Source organism: Corvus cornix, chromosome 27, assembly GCF_000738735.6.
Source record: "Corvus cornix cornix isolate S_Up_H32 chromosome 27, ASM73873v5, whole genome shotgun sequence".
In the NCBI taxonomy this organism is placed as follows: Eukaryota; Metazoa; Chordata; class Aves; order Passeriformes; family Corvidae; genus Corvus; species Corvus cornix.
Window position 1 is genome coordinate 285,978 of NC_046355.1, and position 20,110 is coordinate 306,087.

Below are 20,110 nucleotides of genomic sequence, written 5' to 3' on the forward strand. Positions count from 1 at the left end.
CCACACGGGGAATGGTCTTGCCCTCACCCCACTGATTTCCCCCTTTGGAATGGTCCCTCCCAGCCCTACTGATTCCACCCCCCAAGAGGAATGGTTATTGATCTCTATTGATCCCCCGCATGAGAAATGGTCTCCCCAGTCATAGTGATTCCCCCTTCCACGCGCAACGGCCGTTCCCAGCCCCACCGACCCCCCCTCCCGCGGTGAATGGTCTCTCCCAGCCCTGCTTCCCCCTCCCGCGGTGAATGGTCTGTCCCCCGCTCCCCCCGCAGCCGGCGATGGTCGGTGCCGGCGCAGCCTCGCTCTGGAGTTTCCCTTCCGGGGTCAGAGGTGGCAGCGGGGCCGGAAGCGGCGCCCGGCGGGACCCGGACTCGGCACCGGCACCGGGAGGTACCGGCGGGGACACGCGGGCTCCGGGGCACCCCGGGGGCTCACGAGCATCCCCGGGCCCGGCTCTGGGGCGGGCGGTGCCGGGCTGTGCGCGGGCCCCGGTGGCTCAGCCTCGGTGGGGCCTCGGTGCCGCTCCCGCGCCCGGGAGCGCAGCCGCCGGTGAGAGCGGGACGGGACGGGTCTGTCACTGCGGGTTCTGCGCTCAGTGCCGGCTCAGGACCCGGTTATCGGGACTCGGCCCTACGGAGCCTAGTTCCCAACGCCGGGAGGCCTCCGGCAGCCCCGGGGCTCCCGTTCGGGCCCCGTCCCCAGGGCAGCCCCGGCGGGGCCGGGGCACGGGCGGTCCCGTTATACGCTCTGGCCGCGCTTCGCCGGCGCTCCCGGAGCCCTTCGGGCGGATCTCGGGTTTCCCGGCAGCGGGACCGCGGCGCGGGGAGCCCCGAGAGCGGCCGAGGGGCGAGAATCGCCCGGGTCCGAGCGGCTTTCACCGGTGTCACCTCCGGGAACCTGCGGGGAACGGGAGTCTGGGACCGGGCGGGTGTCGGGGAGGCTCCTTGGAGGGCAGGGGGCTCGGGGGTCCCGGCACTGCCCTGCCATCCATCCCGTGGCAAACTCTGAGCTCTGGGATACCCGCGGGGGTCCCTCGGGCCGGGGGCTGCAGGGTGGGGGCTCCGAGCGAGGGGTGGGTCTGTGCTGGGCTCCCGGGCTCTTCCCGCTGTTCCGGGGCCCTGGAAAAGCCCTTGGGCTTCATCGAGGAAGGGCAACGCCGGGACCACCCCGGGGACCCTTTTGCTGGGGGGAGGGGGCGGCGTGAAGCCCCTCCGTGGCTGTGCCCGAGGGTTCCACATCCCGAGGGTTCCACATCCCGAGGGTTCCACATCCCGACCCCCGGAGCGGCCCCGCGGGACCGGGGGGTCGCAGCACGGGGGTCCCGCGGGGGCTCCGAGTGCCGAAACCCCCAAATGCTGGGCTGGGCTGTGCCTCCCGCTGCCTTTGGGACGTAGGAAGGAAAGCCCGAAAATCTCAGCCCAGACCTTCTGGAAATGAGGGGAAATTTGGGCCGCTGCAGGATTCCGCGCCTGGCTCCGGGACAAAGCCGCTTTTCCTGAGGCTCTCTGAGTTTCCCCATCTCTCCCTGCAGTGCTCGGGGGGAGCAGGCTCTCGGGGGTTCACTTTGCGCTGAACCGAGGCCTCTCCAGTGCTTTGCCGAAGCTGTTGGATCCTTCCTGGTTTTTTTGGGACGGCAGTTCGGTGTCTGGGTTAATAGTGACCTTTTTTTGTTGTTTTAAAGGGAAGCTCAGACACCTCTCAGTGCCCAGCGGAGCAGTCGGGGTCTCCATCCCTCTGCTTCTCCAGGTGCTCTCTCACCTGGCAAACTCCACCCTCTGGAATATCCCACAGTGATCCCATGTCCGTCACCCCTGGGATGGCTCAGGGGGCTGCAGGGGTTCGGGGGGTCCCACTGTGGGTGTTCCCCACCCTGGGCTGCACGTCCCGAGAGAGGGGACAGAAGAGGGGACAGGAGGGATTGTCACATGAGCCCGGGGGAAGCGTGGGAGGAAGGAGAAGTGGTGTCATGGGGTGGGAAAAGCTCCTGACTGGGAGGTGGGTCATTAATGAGCAAACGGTGCTAATGAGGGGCTGGGGTTGGCATGGGAAGGTGACACAGGGAGGGGGTGACACGGGGCTTCGAGGGGCTGTGGTGGGGTTGGGATGTGCCTTGGCACAGCCTCTGGGAATGTTTTGGTGGCCAGTGTCCTACTGGAATGGGCTGACGGGGTTTTGGGGTGGTGGCACTGGGCTCTGGTGGTGCTGGGCTGATGATCTTTTGGGGCGGTGGCGCTGGGCCATGGTGGCACTGAGTTGTGGTGGCACTGGGAGGATGATGGCTCAGGGCTGCTGGTGGCACTGGGCTGGCAATGTTTTGGGGTGGTGGCACTGGGCGGCACTGGGCTGATGATGGCACTGGGCTGTGGTGGCACTGGGCTGATGGGGTTTTGCTGGGTGTTGGTGTTGGATACTGGAGCAGGATTTCACCACCCGCCTCTCCTCCGTGTTTGCTTCCTGCTGGGATCTGCGGGATGTGGCGTCACCCTTGTCCCTGCAGCCCCCATCACCTCCTAATCCCCAAACCAGGAGGTTTTCCCAGCAAAAATCCTTCCCCACAGTCCCAAAATCCCCTTCTTTCAAGGCAGAGAAGCCCAGAAAGGTCCCTGGAGCGTCCCTTGGGCTGTGATCTGTCACCCAGGATGTCCCTCCAGGCTGTGATTTGTCACCCAAGGTGTCCCCTGGGCTGTGATTTGTCACTCAGGGCATCCCCCAGGCTGTGATCTGTCATCCAGGATGTCCCCTGGGCTGTGATCTGTCTCTTGGGGTGACCCCCAGGCCGTGATCTGTCATCCAGGATGTCCCCTGGGCTGTGATTTGTCACCCGGGGTGGCCCCCCAGCAGCATTTGTCCCTCTCTGGAATGGAATCCTGGAATAATTTAGGCTGGAAAAGCCCTTCAAGATCATCAAGGCCAACCCTTAACCCAGCACGGCCGAGTCACCCCTAACCCGTGTCCCCAAGTGCCACATCCACACGTTTTTTTAACCATTCCAGGGATGGCAACTCCACCATTCCCTGCCTGACTGTCCTTCCAGTGAATAAATCCCCCCTGATGTCCACCCTGACCCTCCCTGGGCACAGCTTGAGGCTGTTCCCTCTCACCCCATCCCTCATTCCCTGGGAGCAGAGCCCAACACCCCCCCCACCACCGACCCCCTCCTTCCCGGCCCCTGGGCTGCCGGAGCGGGATGCGGAGGATGCTGGAATGCATAATGGAGCATCGGGGCGCTCAATAATTCATCTGTCACCCAGGAACAGCCACGTTTCTCCACGTTCAGCCCCTGCTCCGAGCTCTCAGCTGCTGGAGGGAGCAGCTCCAGTGGAGGGGGGATGGTGGTGGTTTGTCTGGGATTCAAACATTCCTGCTCTGCCCCACGGTGCAGGTTCTCCCTCGGGAATTGGATGGTTTGGGAGGGCCGTGTGTCCAAAACAGCCTAAACCTCCTTGGGAAGGCTGGGATTAGTGATGGATGAGCTGCACCAGGGTGCTCTGGTGCCGTGTCCTGCCGCGTCCCCGTGTCCTGCCACGTCCCAACACCCCGTTGTTGACCCCGCTCGGCATCCCAGGATCAGGTCCCTGGAGCCTCTCTGGGTGATTTTAAAGCGCTGTGAAAGTTGGGGAGGGGCTGCCTAAGTGCAAAGTGCTGTTGGAGGGGAGGAGGAGGCGGCAGCAGCCCCAGCGTGGGGGGATTTATTATTTATCCCTCACAGATGTCCTTAACTTTTGTCACTTCGAGCCGGGCCCGGCGCGCGGAGCAGCTGATCCGAAGTGACAAGGATTCCAGCTCCTTCCCAAGTGCCTCCAAGAGGGACTAACAGGGACTTGACAGGAGTCCAGCTTTGTTCCCTTTCCAGCCCCAGCACTCCCGGGGGTGGGATGCAAAAGCCGCTGGCTCAGGGATCCAGAGTGCCCCAAATCGCCCCAAATCGGGCTGTGCTCGGCTCCTGCAGGTGCTCCTGGAGCATGCCTGGCTTCACATTCCTTGGGGATTTCCACTTCCCACAGATCTGGGCACAACCTCGTGACCTTTTTCCCTGGACTCTGCAGCCTCCTGGGTGTCACGAGTGGGATCTGTGGTGGACAAACCCCACTGGGATCCTGGCGGGCACAGAACTGCCGGGGCAGGAGCTCACGCCCGAAACAGTCCAGGGGGGATTTTTTTGGAGGCAAAACATCCTTGAGCAGGAGGATTTAGCAGGGAAGGAGTTGGTGGCCATGCCGTTGCCGTGGGTGACTCGGAGGTGGCGGGGCCGGCGCTGACAGATCCCTGGCCCGACCTGTTTTGGGATCCTCGTTCCGTGTTTGTCTCCCACGTGCGCTCCCGTCACGCTCCCTTCCCACAGGGGCCTCCTTGTGCTGCGCTGACGGAGAGGAAAAATCTCCATACAATGGTTGGCACAGCTGCAGGAAAACAGCCCCGGCCTTCCAGCGCCTCACTCGTGCCGGGATCGTGTGCCCGGCACTGCCAGGCGGGGCCGGGACACGGAGCAGCTCCTTCCCTGCTGCCTTTGGGACACGGAGCAGCTCCTTCCCTGCTGCCTTTGGGACACTGGGACATGGAGCAGCTCCTTCCCTGCAGCCGCCCTGTTGCTCTGCCTGGCCCAGTTGGGCATCAGGCCCTGTCCTGGCTGTACAGGTTGGGGTCTGTGCCCAGTGGGATGATTGGCTCCCGAGGCTTTGCCTTCCCTGCAGAGGTGAGGGTGGGGTGGCTCTGTGATTCCAGGGAGTGCTCCCAAAACATCCTCAGACCCCTTTTCCTGCTTCCACAGCATCTCCATGGGCTTTGGGGCCCTTTTCCTGCTTCCACAGCATCTCCATGGGCTTTGCAGCTCCTTTTCCTGCTGCCATGGCATCTCTGTGGAGTTTGGGGCCCTTTTTCCTGCTCCCACAGCATCTCCATGGGGTTTGGAGCCCCTTTTCCTACTGGTGTTAAAGCTCATCTTGTTCCAACCCCCTGCCATAGGCACCTTCCACTGTCCCAGGTTGCTCCAAGCCCCATCCAGCCCGGCCTTGGACACTCCCAGGGATGGGGCAGCCACAGCTTCTCTGGGTACCCTCAGTGCCAGGGCCTCCCCACCTTCACAGGGAAGAATTTCTCCCTGGGATCTGCTTTGCTCCTGGGATTATTTGCCATCGGAGGGGGACAGGAGCAGGGGTGTGGCGAGGCCTGAGGGTCCCCTCGTGTGTCCCCGCAGGTGACGCTGCCGTGGCCGATGTCCCCGGAGCCGATCCCGGAGGATGAGCAAGCCCACGGACCTGCAGCACGACCTGGAACGCAGCCTCCCGGCCATCGCCTCCATCAGCTCCTCCTTCTCCCAGAGCCAGGGCTTCTCCCCGTACTTCTTCTCCCCGGAGAAGAGAAAAGCCATCTCGGATGTGAGGAGAACCTTCTGCCTCTTCGTCACCTTCGACCTGCTCTTCATCTCCCTGTTGTGGATCATCGAGCTGAATGTGAGTTGGAGGAAGCAGACCGGGGAATCTTTGCCCTTTTTAAGCTCGGTTCCCTCCGTTAATTGCTCTCTTCCAGCACTCCTGGGACAGATCTTTGTTTGCTGTTCCCAGCGCTGGCCAAGGAGCCGCTGTTCTTTAGTGTAAACTAAAGTCCAGCTCGTTTCCTGCCCCGGGGCTTTGTCGGGGCTGTCCAGGGCTGTTAACACCGTCCCTTTGTTGTGCTGTAACAAGATCCAGGGCCTCTGGAATCACCAACCTGAGCCAAATTTCCCTCCTGTTCCCCTGGCCTGAGGAAAAGCTGTTCCCTGGGTTTGCTGCTGTCATGTTCTCAGAGCATCAGAGGAGCAGGGGAGGATCCTCCAGGGGCTTTGATCCCAAAATTCTGCTGCTAATCTCAGCTTTGGGAAGCTGGAGGTGCTGCTTCACCTCCCAAGGGATTGTTGAGGGGGATGTGAGTGGTTTGGTTCTCTCCAAAGCGACTCACAAGCTGCTGCGTTTGCTCTGTGTTGCAATAACAGGGAAAATTCAGTTTATTTACCTCAGTCCCACCAAGTCCAAATCCCTCCCTGGGCTATATTTTATTTTCCCTGAACTGGCCCTGGCTGGTTTCAGGTACTCCGTGTCCTCCCCTGGAACACCCCGAGCAGAGATGAACAGATAGACCCTGGGCTCTGGCCTGGATTTATCAGCACTGGATCCTGTTGCTCCCTTAGCAGCTCTTATCTCTGCCCTTCTTATCTCTGGGTGTCTGCACTTAACAGACTGTCCGGGCCAGCAGCTCCGAGCCCTGCCTGAGCCCCCTGCCCCCCACCCCCCTTAGGAAAAACCATCTCCCAGCCAGCATTCCAGCCATGCCGATGATGTCGTGCCCGCCCAGCTTGGACCCCGGCCCCCTGCCCTTGTCCCAGTCCTCTCTCACAGAGAGGTGCTGCCCACAAAATGCAGAATTCCAGCCCCCAGGAGATAATCCTGGTGCGGTCACCAGGGCGATGCTGAGCGTGGGTCGTGCAGGTAGCCATTAATGAGTGACTAAGTGCTGATATTTGGGCCCCGAGCCGAGATGCTGCATATTTAAAGCCATTAGAGCAGCTTATTTGCCTGGTTATGAAGAGCAACGGTTTGAGATCATGACTAATGCCTTTTTTTTTTATCCAACCGCTTTCCTTCGCTGCAAGATAAGCCGAGCAAATTGCCCCTCGTTAAAAGCAAACTGTAATTGTGCAGGCTGGGTGCTCTCAGAGCCAGGGAGATGCCTCAGGTGGTTCAGCTGCCTGGTGCACAGCCTGTGTTTAAGCTGAAAACAGCCCCCAGATCATGACCCAAAGCTTTCCCTGTGTCTCCTCCTTCCTGCAGCATCCCATGGAGCTGGGCTGTGGGGATGAGGCTCTCAGTGGCCACTCAGCAAAGCTGGCTCAAGTCCCATGGCCAGAGGTCAGCTGGAGGCACAGCCCAGCTTTGCCCCCCTCTTTTTGCCCCTTTGTTTTATATTAAGCCCCAATCCCAGACCTGGAGGGATCCCTTCCCAATCCCAGTGGCTGCCTGTGCTGCTCTTGGAGTGCCAGGACACCCCTGGCTGCCGGGGACTGACATCCACCAACTTGTTCCTGACAGCCCATCCAACAGAAAACACCCCCAAAATCCATCACCCAAAGCTTTCCCTGTGTCTCCTCCATCCTGCAGCATCCCATGGAGCCAGGGATGGGGGAAGAGGCTCTCAGTGGCCACTCAGCAAAGCTGGCTCGAGTCCTATGGCCACAGGTCAGCTGGAGGCACAGCCCAGCTTTGCCCCCCTCTTTTTGCCTCCCTCTCCCTGGATTTTAAGCCACAGCTTTGACCCAGAGGGATCCTTTCCCAGTGGCTGCCCTTGGAGTGCCAGGACACCTCGGCTGCCAAGGACTGGCCCGAGATCCACCAGCTTGTTCCTCACAGCCCATCCAACAGCTGCCGGCTCCTCCAGCTCCCGGCCAGCTGGGCCCCGTCCAAACCCATAGCCTAAAGGTGAAGCATTTGTTCCAGTTACCTGAGCCCTCCACTTCCTCACAGACAGCCATTCCAGGCTCCCAGGATTTATGGTGTCCAAAGGACTGGGGCTGTCAGACCCTGGATTATCTCGGGATGAGCTTTTTCCACACTCCAGTAAATCCCAGAGGGTGTTTTTGCCTCTCTCAGATTCCCATGGCTGTGCATCCTCCTCTCCTCCCTCTTCCCCTTTGCCAGCCCGTTTGAACCTGCTGGTTCCCTTCTTCCATCAGATTTCCTGGAGCACTGCTGTGAGCCATGGGAAGCCAGCTGGAGGGAGAAGGGACCCCTCAGTGCTTTGCATGAGGAGGATCCTTAAATCCCCCCAGGTGCTCAGTGACCCCGAGAACCCCTGCAGGAAGATGTTCAGTGCGTTAGTGAAGGCTCCCGAGAAACATTTTTCCTGTGGTTTTCCATTTTTCCCCATGTCTCCTCCCATTCCTCTGAAATCTGGGACCTGGACGAGGTGGGCAGCAGTGGGAGGTGACCATCCAGGGGCTCCAGGCTGTGAGGAACTGGTCACCAAGGATTTGGGTGTTGGAAATCACCACCTCGAGGTGTTTAATGTCCCTCCTGCCCCACCCACACTCCTCGGTGTGAACCCCAGGGGGAAACATGGTGTGAATCCAGGCAGGAAATGTGCCATGGGATCCTCCCTGGTCCTGTGCTGGCAGAGGAGCCCACGCCAGGCCCGTGGGATCATTTGTATTCCAGGTGCATTCCCTGACCTGGCCATAACCCCGGGCACTGCTTGGCTCCTTCTCCCATTAGTTTCTTATCAGTGCACTCAACAGCTTCCTGCTTCCCTGTCTCCCTCAGACCAAGGAGGGCATCAAGGAGAACCTGAAGGGTGAAATCATCAACTACAAATTCAACACCTCGTTCTTTGATATCTTTGTGAGTATTTCAGCCTCCTGCAGGGCTCTGGAGCTTGGCAGGGCCAGGAGGGTCTGGGGTCTTCCCTTGCCCACCTCAGTGAATCCCTCCTGGTGCAGCCTTGACCCCTCAGTTCCCCGGGAGCTGGCGCCTGTCCCTGCCCTCCCAGCACCTGGCAGAGGGACAAGGGCAGTGACTGGTGTCGCTGGATGTTTGTTTTTGCAGCTCTTGGCTCTGTTTCGCTTTGTTGTGCTGCTCTTGGGCTACGCCGTCGTCCGCCTGCGCCACTGGTGGGTCATCGCGGTAAGGAGGCACTGGGGGCTTTCCCGTGGGGAGTTTTCCCTCTCCTCCTGGATTTCTCAGGGATCTGAGCTCCATCCATTTATTTTTCAGGTCACTACACTGGTATCCAGTGCCTTCCTGATTGTGAAGGTCATCCTCTCCGAGGTTGGTTTCCCTGGGCTCATGGGGAGCTGCTTTGTGATTTCTCAGTGCTGTTTTATTCCCTGTTTGGATCATTCCCTGTGCTTCCATTCTGCTTCTTTCCACACAGCTTCTGACCAAAGGGGCTTTTGGGTATTTACTTCCCATCGTCTCCTTTGTCATTGCTTGGCTAGAGACCTGGTTCCTGGATTTTAAAGTCCTAACTCAGGAAGCAGAAGAGGAACGATGTGAGTATTTGTGCTCCTCTCTGGTATGAGTTGGACAAAACCAACCAGGCCTGGGTTTGCTGCTGCTCTGGCATTTCTGGAAAAGGCATCTCCAGGCTGGCTGGGATGGGAAGTGCCTGACTCAGTTCTGTTATGGTCAACAAGTCCCTTCAGGGGAAGAAAATACCAGATTATAAAAAGCATCTTTTAATTGAGTGGAGAAAAATGTGCCAGATTTCCCAATGACTGGATCCTGCAGCCAGACGTGCTGGAGACAGAGCTCACCTCTGCATGGGGGAAAGTGTTTGGAAACAGTGAGGCAAATGCCAGGTGGAGTGTTGGACTCCCTGTCCCTGATATCTGTGTTTGGATCTGGCTGGAGCCCTTTCCAGGAGGGCTGCTGGAGTCACAGACACATTATGTGGCACGGGGTGAGTTATGGGGTGTGAAATTCTGCAGCCTGTGGTCTCTGAGGTCACACTGAGCAGGGATTGAGGCTGACCTAAGGCTTCACACATCACCCTGTAACTCCCAGGGTCCTTCTAGGCCTGGCCTGGAATAGCTGTCCATTCCTGTGGCAGCACAAGGAGTTTGTCCCTCTCCCAGGAGTCACTGGCTGGGAAGTGGCACTAAACTAAAAGGGGCATTTGTCAGGCGGGTCTCAGTCAGAAATGCTGTGACTGGAAAGCACCAGAGGATGTTTGGGTCTTGCAAGGAGGCTTTAAGATGAAAAATGATCAAGTGTTTAATGCCTCTATTGGATTAGGCTCAGGTTCCAAATTGCTTCCAGGGGAAGCTCTTATTTAATTAGATGCTTAATCGCCTTTGGATTATTTGACAGGCAGAAGAGCCCATTGATCTCCGGGGCAGATAAAACGTCTCAGACAAAAGATGAGGCAATAGGAGCTGAGGCTGACTGGTGTCAGTGGGAAAAGACAGGGGAAAACGTGGGAAACAACAGGGTGTTCGGGCAAAGCTGGGGTCCCAGAACCTGCCAGGTGTTAAATCCTCGTGCTCCCATTCCCAGGGTTCCTGGCAGCCCAGGCTGCAGCCTCGAGACCACTGCTGTACCCCCGAGCCCTCTCCGAGGGACAGTTCTACTCCCCACCCGAGTCCTTCGCAGGTAAGATCACCTGTGCCATCACCTCGCTTCCCATGCTCGTCCCACCGTGGAATTCCTCACCTCCATCATCTCTTCCATGAGCTCTGCCTTGTTACCCCAGCCCTTGGCACAGCCTCCAAGAACTGACACTGCAAAACAGGGTCCCCTCTCCCCTCTCTGTGCGTGCACCCGGGCAGGGGTGGCACTGCCACGCTCTCCCCATGACACCTTTTTGTCGGAGCCGCCCTCGGCCCTGCGGTCCCAGCAGCAGCTCTGTGGGGAACTGGAGCCTTGTGTGGGCTTGGGATTAAATGCTCTGAGCTGTGTGCTTGGAAAATGCTGCCCTGGGGGCTGAGTGCACGGGGATGGGTGGTCACAGGCGGGTGAGGATGAGGGTGGCACGTCACTGCCCTGTGCCGGCACCGGAGAGCTCCTGGCGTGGGAGTGGGGACATCTCAGCTGGATTGTCCTGGTGTAGCTGAGACCCGGGATGAGCTCAGCTCTCCAGAGCAGTTGTCCCAGTGTAGCTGAGACAGGGATGAGCTCAGCCCTCTGGAATAGTTGTCCCAGTGTAGCTGACACCCAGGATTAGCCCGGTTTTCCTGAGCAGTTGTCCTGGTGTAGCTGATAGCCAGGACAAGCCCAGCCCTCTGGAACACTTGCCCTGGTGTAGCTGACACCCAGGATGAGCCCAGTTCTCTGGAATAGTTGTCCCAGTGTAGCTGACACCCGGGATGAGCTCAGCCCTCTGGAACACTGTTCCTGGTATAGCTGACACCCGGGATGAGCTCAGCCCTCCAGAGAGCTGAGCAGGTGTTCAGGGAGACAAGGGCTGGAGTCATCCTTAGTGACAGCCCTCCCCGTTGGATAAGGAACAGGGATCGGGCACTGTCCCCCACGAGAAGGGAGGGAGGTGGTACCAGTGGGGTGTTGATTAACTGTGAGTTAATTGGTGCTTCCCTGTAGGGTCGGACGAGTCAGATGAGGAAGGTGTGGGGAGGAAGGCCTTGACAACTCAGGTAAAAACAGGGGCTGGCCCTGCCCTCAGCTCCAGGCTGATCCGGGGCTGTGGGAGTCTCCCCAGTCCTGTGGTCCCAGCAGGTTCTGCTGCCCCTCATTCCAGACCCCTCAGTTCTGGGATCGTGTGGCTGAGTCCCCTCTGTGCCACAGGACCGGTGGCATCGTGGCCACTGCAGGAGGGGGTCATCTGAGCCCCCCCAGCTTTATCCCACTTCCCCATGGCTGTGTGCTCTTCCCTGCAGCATCCCACAGGGAGGTGTTCTGGCTGTGCTGCTGCCTGTCCCTCTCCCTTCCCCCTTCCATCCCTGGTCCTTTGGTCACATTCTGGGATGGCCATCACCTCACCCGTCCCTACGGCTTGAGAGGTAGCCCTTGACCTCCCCAAAACCTGGCTGGGCACAGGCTTTGTGCCCTTTTCCAAGTGATCCTGCTGCTGTTCAGCTCCAGTTCTGGCTCCTCCAGGAAGGAAGCTGCACATCCCAGAGCCCTTTGCCTGCTGGAAACCCTCCTGCTAAGGCGGGAACCGCCGGGAGCAGCTGGTGTGTGGATCCCAGCCAGGGCGGGGAGTGTGACTTGGAGCTCCAAAATGAGGCCTCTGTGACCCAAATTAAGAGATTTCTGATCCCCTTTCTCTCTGCCAGCCTGGGGAGGGGGGGAGCAGCACACACACACTCCTCAAGCTTCCTGCACGCCTGGCTAATGAAATCCTCACTTCTTTCCCAGGAAAAGGAGTATGTCCGACAAGGCAAAGAGGCCATGGAGGTTGTGGACCAAATCCTCGCCCAGGAGGAGAACTGGAAGTTCGAGAAAAACAATGCAAGTGTGGTTTTTCCTCCCCAGCTGGCAGAGGGCATGGATGGCTTAGCAAAAACCGGGACAAACGAGGCTTTGGAAACCTCCTTGCACCATGAAAAATTAACAAGCGTTACAATTACCTGATTGAATTAGGAATCTATTCCAGTTCAGTTAAATGTAAAATCCCCTCTTATTTAATTAGACGTTTAATTGCCTTGCAGTTTGACAGGAAAGGGCCCTTCCCTCCTCCCTCTGTCCAGAGGGTGTGGCCGGCTCACCTTTGGGATGCAGAGCCATGGGAGGGAGCAGGGGAATGCTGATCCCACAGCTGCAGCTGTGCCCTTGCTCCATGGCCCAGTGCCTTTGAGCCTGCTGGGGGCCCAGACTGGCCACAGGAGAGTGTGGGGCACAAACTGCTCTTCCCACCCCCAAAAGCCACTGGTGTCCCCCTTCCCCAGCACCTGGAACCTGCTGGGTGCTGGGGTGTAAATTTTGGATGTGGCTCTGCCCACTCCAAACTTTTCTGGGGTGCCCAGATCTCTTTTCTCTCTCTGAAGAGCACAGAAAAAGAGGAGGGGTTCGCCCCCCAAACCCAACCTTGTTTCACGAGGTTGAAACATGGCTGGGGGGGTGCGAATCCTGCAAACTGCTGTCTCATCTGGTGTTTCAAATTCCCCTGTCAAGTGATCCTTTGTCTGATGCCAAACTAGCTGGGCAGATTGTTTTCTTTTTCCAAAGGGGGATGGATTTAAATAGACTAATCAGAGTTTAACACAGGGCTAACGATGAAAGGTTTTCATCTGCCCATCCCCGGCCCCTCTGGGGAGGCTCTTCTCAGCCGTAGGTAACACCAGCAGCGCTGGCAGCGAACCCCCTTCGCACCCCGGTGCTGCTACAAAGAGAATGTGACCTTGACGTGGGGTTTGCAGCCTGGCACGGGGCGGATTCTTTTTCTGTCTCATCCCTGCTGCCTCTCTGGATATTGTTTTGTTGATGGAAATTTAGGCATGGCCAACTGGAATTGTGCTCGGGGTGGTTTCCGCGCTGGGGTCGCTGCCTGGTGTGGGGGGCAGGGGGTGATTGGGGGCTGGAGGGGGTGACAGGAGCCTCAAGAGTTTTAGCAAACTTCACCCCAAATAGAAACATTCCCTTTTACTGGCAGAAATACAACTTTCTCATCTCTTGCACAGGACTTCGGTGATGTTGTTTACACTTTTGAAATCCCTTTCCACGGCAAGACCTTTATTTTAAAGGTAAGAACATCCTTGGGCTGATTCCTTGGTCTCTTTGGCACGGGGGAAAAGCCACGGCTCAGCTTTCAGGACAGGTCAGGCTGCAAAACACGCTCCCCGTGCTTGAGACAGATGAACAGCACTAGGGAATCTCTCCAGGAAAACCCCTTGGCCGGCAGACAAAGTCCCCAGTAAATATCCTGGGCCCCAGACTCCGCTGGTAGAGTCGGGAGCAGGTGACTGCAAGACTCGCTTCCAACCCCAGCATCTCAGACTAATCTGACCAAGGAGGCTAATTGGAACTAATTGCCAGCAAGGCCAGGGCTGAGCGTGCGTCTGCTGCTGCCTGGCACCGGGAAGAGCCGCTCGGAAGTGCCTTGCTCCGTGCCCTCTCCCAAGCTGGAGTGGCTTGGCTGGGAACCACGCTTTAATGAAGCGTCAGTGCTGCCGTGGCTTTTCTTTGTTCCAGTGCATATGTTGCCTCGCTGGCAGGAGCTGCCAGTGGAGCAGCTCTGTGTTCACCAGCAAAAGCTGGATGGTCCCACTTTCCTGCATTAACCGTTTGCCTCCGAAGATCCCCGCTCCCGTGGGGATTGCGGGGGAATGGATGTTGTGTGTGCTGGAGCTTGGAATGGCTTGGAGAAAAAAAAAAACAGTCAAAAATGCACCTTCCCGAAGCGATGGTGCACGGGGAACTGCTGAGGGTGGGAGAGAGGCAGACAGGCAGGCTGAGCTAAGCGACTCCCAGATCCTGAGGTCTGTGTGTCCTCCCTGACTCCACGTGTGCCCTCCAGGCCTGTGGGAGCACTGGGATAGAGGGGTGACAGCCGTAGCTTTGCATGCACGGGAGCCAGGCCGGCCTCACCCCTCCCCTCCGCTGTGATCCCACTTGTCCTTTGTGTTTTGCCCTGTTTTCCTTAAAAATAATCTCCCCCAAAGGGAGCAGAGGGGCTGGCTGACTGCTCTGGCTCTGTCCTCAGGCTTTCCTGCAGTGCTCTCCTGAAATGGTTTACCAGGAGGTGATTCTGCAGCCCGAGAAGATGATCCTGTGGAACAGAACAGTGGCAGCTTGCCAGGTGAGCGTGCTGGACAAAGATGGCTTAATCACAGGAGCTCCTTGGAGCGGAGAGCTGGAGCTTCCCCATCCAACAGAGGCTGCTGGCGGTGCTGGAGCCGAGCTGGATCCCAGTCACCGAGGCGTTAAATCTCCGCCGCTCATCCGTGCGCTCCGCGCGCTCCGCAGCAGCCGGCTGCACGCCTGTGCCCGGCCAAGAGCCCGAGAGGAGGGCAGGGGCAGGGGCCAGGGCTGAGCCAAACCTGCCTCTGCCTGGTGGGAGGGTCTGGGCCTCGTGGTGGGGAGCTGGAGGTGACACCTGTGCCCCCCAAAAACTCGGGAGACGAACCTGTGCACATCGCCCTCTGCCCCAAAAGAGCCTCTGGTCTGATCCCGGTGCTGATTTGGGGGAGGGGTTGCATCCTCTTGGCAGGTGCAGGCTTGGAGGCACAATCTGAGCAAATCTCTCTTCTTTTTGTTTATTCCCCCCTTCCCCAGATCTTGCAGAGGGTCGAGGACAACACGATCGTCTCATACGACGTGGCGGCAGGAGCTGCCGGCGGGGTGGTGTCCCCAAGGTCGGTTCATCCCACTCTGCCCCTAAACACCCCCGAAACCACAGGGAGACCCCTCTGAGGAGGCACTGGGAATGCTCTGGGCTGCTGGGAGCTCTGGTGTCACCGTGGCAGGGCTGCTTGGCTCTGCAGGTAACACTCCCAAGGGCGAGCAGCCCCTGAAATTTCCTCCAGACGCTCCTGGCAGGATTCTCAGAGCTCCAAACCCCGGTCGGTCAGGCTGCCAGATAACAGTGCTTGGCTGTGCTTTGTCCCTGTGTTGACACAGCCCTGCCACAGCCTTTCCCAGCAGTCCAGAGAGTAGGATCTGCCCCCTCCACATCCCAGGTGTGTTTTTAAGCCCTTTCTCTGCGCAGGGATTTCGTGAACGTGCGTCGGATCGAGAGGAGGAGAGACAGGTATGTTTCCTCAGGGATGTCGACCACGCACAGCCTGAAGCCTCCGCTCTCCAAGTACGTCAGGTGAGAGGCAGGTGCTGTTTTTTTAGCTGGGATCACGCACTTCTCCAGAGCTTCGAGGCAAAGAGCCACTTAACTGCAAGCCCTGCTGCCTTCCTGGCAGGATTTGCAGGAAGCTGAGCTATTTGTGGAGCTGAACCTCGCTTCCCTTGTTCGTCTCCTTTTGTTCAAGAAACTCTCAGTGCTGTCAGCGGTGCTGGGGCGTTTCCCAGCTCGGGGGAGTGGAGGTGCTGACCAGTAACAGCCCGAACCCCATCCCAGTCCCACATCCTGTTTATGTAGCAGTTAATTCCCAAACAGGAATTTCTGAGGGGCAGTAAACAGCTGGCTGTGGCTCTGAGCCTCTCACATGCTTTTGCTCCTCGTAAGCCGCTCGCTCACTGAGTTTGAGGCATTGAGGGATGGCCCCGTGGGTGAAACAAGGATGGAGCAGCTCCCAAAATGTCAGCAGGGCTTGGGCCTCTCCCATTCTGAAGGGACAGGCTGGTGATGGATCCCGGCGGGGTCGGGCTCATCAGACAAGGACTCCTTGTTCCTGCCAGGGCCCAGCTGTGCTGCTGTGCTCTGACTTCGGTTTTCCTAATAATCTGGTTAAAGTAATTGACACTTTATCTCAGAGCCGTTGGAGCTGCCTCAGTCTATTTAGGAACCGGGGACTTTCAGGGCCTGGAAAAATCCTTGAACAAACGCACACAGCAAAAATAGCATGTTCTGAAGAGGGAAGGGAAAGGGAAATCTGTATTTGGGCTGTGTGTGCACAGCTCCCGTCTCGGAGACGGATCAGATGGTGCCAGGAAGGATCTGGGGGCTGCAGTGACAAGAGCCGAGCCTGTCCTGAGCACACAGAGCTCCCTGGGACCTCTTGTTTGCAGCTGGGGTTGTGCCTGGTGAGAGCTTCCCGTGGGGAACAGCTGGCACGATCCAGAGGCAGAGCTGCTGCTCCACCGGCGGCCCTGGCACCGCTGCTGCCAAGGCACCTGTGGGAAAGCTGCCCTGCCGTGCTGGCTCGTGTACCTGGAGCCAAGGCACATACCTTCCCCGGCTCCCAGCATCTGCTCCTGCCCCACCAGGCTCTGGCCTTCGCTGCCAGGCTCAGCTCCGTGCGGTGCATCCCAGAGCCCCAGAGAATCCCAGCCTGAATTCCAGCCTGGTTCTGCCTGACCCTCTTGGCTTTCCTCCCACAGGGGTGAGAACGGACCTGGAGGATTCATCGTCCTGAAATGTCCCAGCAATGCCAAGGTCTGCACCTTCATCTGGATTCTCAACACGGATCTGAAGGTAAAGTCAGTTCCTTTACTGTCCCCAGCACAGCTCTCCCCTCTCCCCTGGGATCCAGCATCCCAAGGCCCTGCTCTGGGATCCCAGCAGCCAGGAGTGGCCCCTTAGCGAGCACTGAGTCCCCTGAAGGGACTCAGGTTTGGCAGGTGGGAGTTAAACTACCCAAAAATCCCCCTCCTTTCATGGTGGGAGTTTGGGAAGCTCTTCCTTACCTGGAAGCTCTTCCTTACTTAAGATCTCACTTAGGGGTTTCACCTCTGAGCACAGGACTGGGGGAGAGGACATTTTTATCCTCTTTGATCACCAAAACCAGTTTGAGGCACGGGAAGTTCTGTGCCCGACCGCTCCCGGGAACACTCCAGAGGGGCAATTCCCTGCTCCCGAACCCCCTGGCACAACCACAAGCACCCCATACCCACCCCCGGGGGAGTGAGCTGCCCTGGGTCTGGAGCTATTTGCAGAGCTTCGTGTCCTTGCCGGTGTCCCTGGACAAAAGGCAGCGCACGGAGGGACCGGGATGGGGCGGATGCGGGAGCAGGAGCGGAGTTGGCCCCGTTCCTTCCTCCGCGGAAGGTTGACGTGGTAACGGCGCTGCCGCAGCAGCACAAAGGCTCCATTCATCCCTCGGCTGTGCTGCAGCGCTGCGGCCCCCTCCCCTCTCCTCCCCTCCCCTCCCACGGCCCCCTCCCCTCCCCCAGAGCCCAGCGGCTCCTGCCTGTCTTGCCAAACGCTTCGGGAAAGGTTTGGGAAGCGCCGAGAGCAGAGCGTGCCCTTCCCGCCCCGTTGTGCCAGGGGTGTGTTTTCCTTTCGTGGATCTGGCGCCCATCACGGGCAGGTTTTGGGGGGATACCAAACCCCCCGTGGTGGGGCTCGGAAAGAAAAGAGGTTCCTTGTGCTTCCCGGGCCGAGCGCTCCCGGCGCCGCCTGCGCCGTGGAAGGAATGCCGAGCTATTAATAACCCCCAAGTGCTCCCAGCACCTTCCCGAGGGGCTCTGCCAGCGCCCAGACCCCTCCGCAGCTCCTCGCTCTACCCTTCGGCCCTGCACGAGTATTTATAGCCCGTGGCTCATCCCTTCCTGCTCCTTGGGGGAGGGAGGATTCCGCACGTGTTCGTGTTTGGGTCCGGAGCTGCTGTCGGGAAGCGGCCGAAATGGCCCCTGGAGCAGCGGCCTCGAGCTTTTCCTGCCCCTGTGTCCGAGGGAAAACCTGCTCCAGGAAAAGATCTGTGCTGCACCACCCCAATCCCAGGGGAGGGGAGTGTCCTGAGCCTGCCTGACCCCCGGGATAGTTGGCCAGTCATCCCTCCGTGCCCCTGGAGCGGCTCCCGGCCCTGCCGCAGCTCCCTGCCCCCAGAGACAAGGATTATTATTTTTTCATGGATCTCCCACCGTGGAGCCGAGGCCGAGGCGGTGGGGGGTGAGTCGTGCAGGGCTTTTTTAGAGAAATCCAACCACGTTGCAGTTCCTCCCCCGGATCAAAGCTCCCTGAGAGCCGCAGCTCCGCGCAGCGGTGCTCCTGCATCCCTGGATGCCTCTGGGGTGGGGTGGGATGGGATGGGATGGGATGGGATGGGGGACAGCCCCCAGCCTCAGCCCTTGCATACGGCCCCGTGTCCCTGGATCCCCCCAGGGCGTGATGGGGGCAGCCCCCAGCCCCAAATCCTCATGTCCCTGGAACACCCTGGAGTGGGATGGGACCAACCCCCAGCCCTTATTCATGGCTCCGTGTCCCTGGAACCCTCCAGAATGGGATGGGGGCAGACCCCAGCCCCAAAACCTCACTGATGTCCCTGGAACCCTCTAGAGTGAGACGGGGGCAGCCCCCAGCCCTGGCTCCTGGCCCTGTATCCCTGTCTCTGGAACCCTCTGGGGTGGGATGGGGGCAACTCCCAGCTCCAAATCGTCCCTCATGGCCCCATGTCCCTGTCCTGTGTCCACAGGGTCGCCTGCCCCGGTACCTGATCCACCAGAGCCTGGCTGCCACCATGTTCGAGTTCGCCTTCCACCTGCGCCAGCGCATGGCCGAGCTCTGCTCCAAGCCCTGAGGACGCTCCGCTGCCCTCTCTGCTCGGCGGAGGATGGGGACAGAACCCTGCACCCCCCAAGGAGGGGTCCCCCCACTGCCAGCCCTGGGCTGAGGCCAGGGGGAGCTCAGCCCCTCCTCCCACCACGGCTGCCCTCGACTGGGGCCCTGGACCTGACTGTTCTGTGCCAAACCCCTGCCCTGCCCTCCCCGGGGGCTGGGCTGATGCCCCCTCCCCACACACGGCTTGGGGGCTCAGCTGGCACCCCCAGATTCCTGTCCCCGCGCCCCAATTCCGTGAGGAAGCGGGGACAGATGTGGTGGCCATGTCGGGGTGAGGACTCAGCTGAGCCCCGTGCCGGGCTCTGCCCCTCCACCAGCAGGTGAAGGCACAATTCGTGCCCCCCCACACCCACCGTGCCCCTTGGGGCTGTGCCCCCCACCCCGGGGACAGCGCTGGGGACCCCCCAAACCTCCCCTTGCCGCTGGCTGAGACCCCCCCCCTTCCCAAAGCTGCAGCCCCCGGTGGAGCCAGCGCGGGATTTGCCTTAAGCAGAGACTTTGATCCCTTTTGGGGGTGCGGGGGGGGGGCGTTGGGGGTGGGGGCTGCGGGGGCGACTGCAGTTTCTCTACCTGTGAGCGCCGTGTGCTGCTCTAAAAACAGCAGCAGCAGCGGCAGCAGCGGCAGCGCGGGGCCGCCCGCACGTGGGGGCTGCGCTGCAGGAGGGGAGGGGGGCACCCACAGACCCCCCCCCCCGGGCTCTCTGCACCCCCTCCAGGGCCTGGGGGTCCGGCCCCCACCCCCGGTCAATGTGTGGGGGCTGAATTAAAGCCTTGCACTGTTTGCAGCTCCGTGTCACCCGCATGCCCTCTGTCACCCAGGGAATCGAAGGGGTGTGGGTGCAGGTGGGGTTGGGGTCAGCCTGGAGCCCCCCCCACCGCCCCCAGCGCCAAAGGGTGGGGTCTGCAGGCTCCTTGGGCCACTGGCCATGGGTGGCACTGGCCATGGGTGGCACTGGCTCCCACCCTGGGATGGCACTGGCAGCTCCATCGACCTGCAGCGTTCCTGTCTCCCCTGGCCGCCCCCAGTGCCCCCCAACCCTGGGTTCATCCCCTGGGGTGGGACCTCCACGCCTGGGAGGGTGTCTGGGGGGGCTGGAGCCCCACATCCTCTCTGGCACCAGCCACATCCACGTGAGCCCGGGGTCACTCGCACCCCATACAAACAGCTCATTGTGGGGGTCCCTACAGCCCCAAACCCCCTGTCCTGGGGGGGCACGCTGGGAGGGACCCCAATGTCCCTCTGAGGTCAGCGGTGTGGCTGCTGTGGGTGGCACAGAGGGGGCACGTGGCACCCCCAGTGCTGCAAGGGGGGCAGAGAAAGGCCAGACGTGCCCTGTGCGGGGTCCAGGGGGGTCCTGCCGGTGCCATCACGTTGCTGGCAGGGTCTGCCCCGCATCCTCATGGCGGGAAGGGGGGGGGGGCACACCCGTGGGTGCCACACACGTGTCCGAGGTGCCACCCCCCGCTCGCCCCCTTGGCAGAGCCCGGTGCCAGCGGCGCGTCCCAAAATAGCCCC

General features: G+C 59.9%; 1 protein-coding gene across 3 annotated transcripts; it reads left to right on the top strand.

Moving 5' to 3' along the window:
* Positions 1-306: 306 nt before the first annotated feature.
* STARD3 (StAR related lipid transfer domain containing 3) lies at positions 307-19,129 on the top strand. Of its 3 annotated transcripts, none has more exons than XM_039565814.1 (15): positions 307-390; positions 5,195-5,450; positions 8,289-8,366; positions 8,571-8,648; positions 8,739-8,792; positions 8,899-9,016; positions 10,023-10,118; positions 11,064-11,116; positions 11,841-11,933; positions 13,103-13,165; positions 14,125-14,220; positions 14,697-14,776; positions 15,130-15,234; positions 16,416-16,509; positions 18,449-19,129. In XM_039565814.1, exons 2-15 carry the CDS (start codon positions 5,238-5,240, stop codon positions 18,551-18,553), a joined length of 1,326 nt encoding a protein of 441 aa, XP_039421748.1. In that variant the 5' UTR covers positions 307-390; positions 5,195-5,237; the 3' UTR covers positions 18,554-19,129. The 3 variants fall into 3 exon arrangements, with proteins under 3 accessions (XP_039421748.1, XP_039421750.1, XP_039421749.1); XM_039565816.1 differs by having other exon boundaries at positions 320-386; XM_039565815.1 differs by lacking the exon at positions 307-390 and adding an exon at positions 426-549.
* Positions 19,130-20,110: the final 981 nt, after the last annotated feature.

What these genes read in the sequence shown, in the direction of transcription:
- STARD3 (XM_039565814.1), top strand. Translation starts at nt 5,238, where the DNA reads ATGAGCAAGCCCACGGACCTGCAGCACGACCTGGAACGCAGCCTCCCG. An exon ending in GGCGGGGTGGTGTCCCCAAG is followed by an intron (nt 14,777 to 15,129) that starts GTCGGTTCATCC and finishes TTCTCTGCGCAG; the next exon opens with GGATTTCGTGAACGTGCGTC. An exon ending in CCGCTCTCCAAGTACGTCAG is followed by an intron (nt 15,235 to 16,415) that starts GTGAGAGGCAGG and finishes TTCCTCCCACAG; the next exon opens with GGGTGAGAACGGACCTGGAG.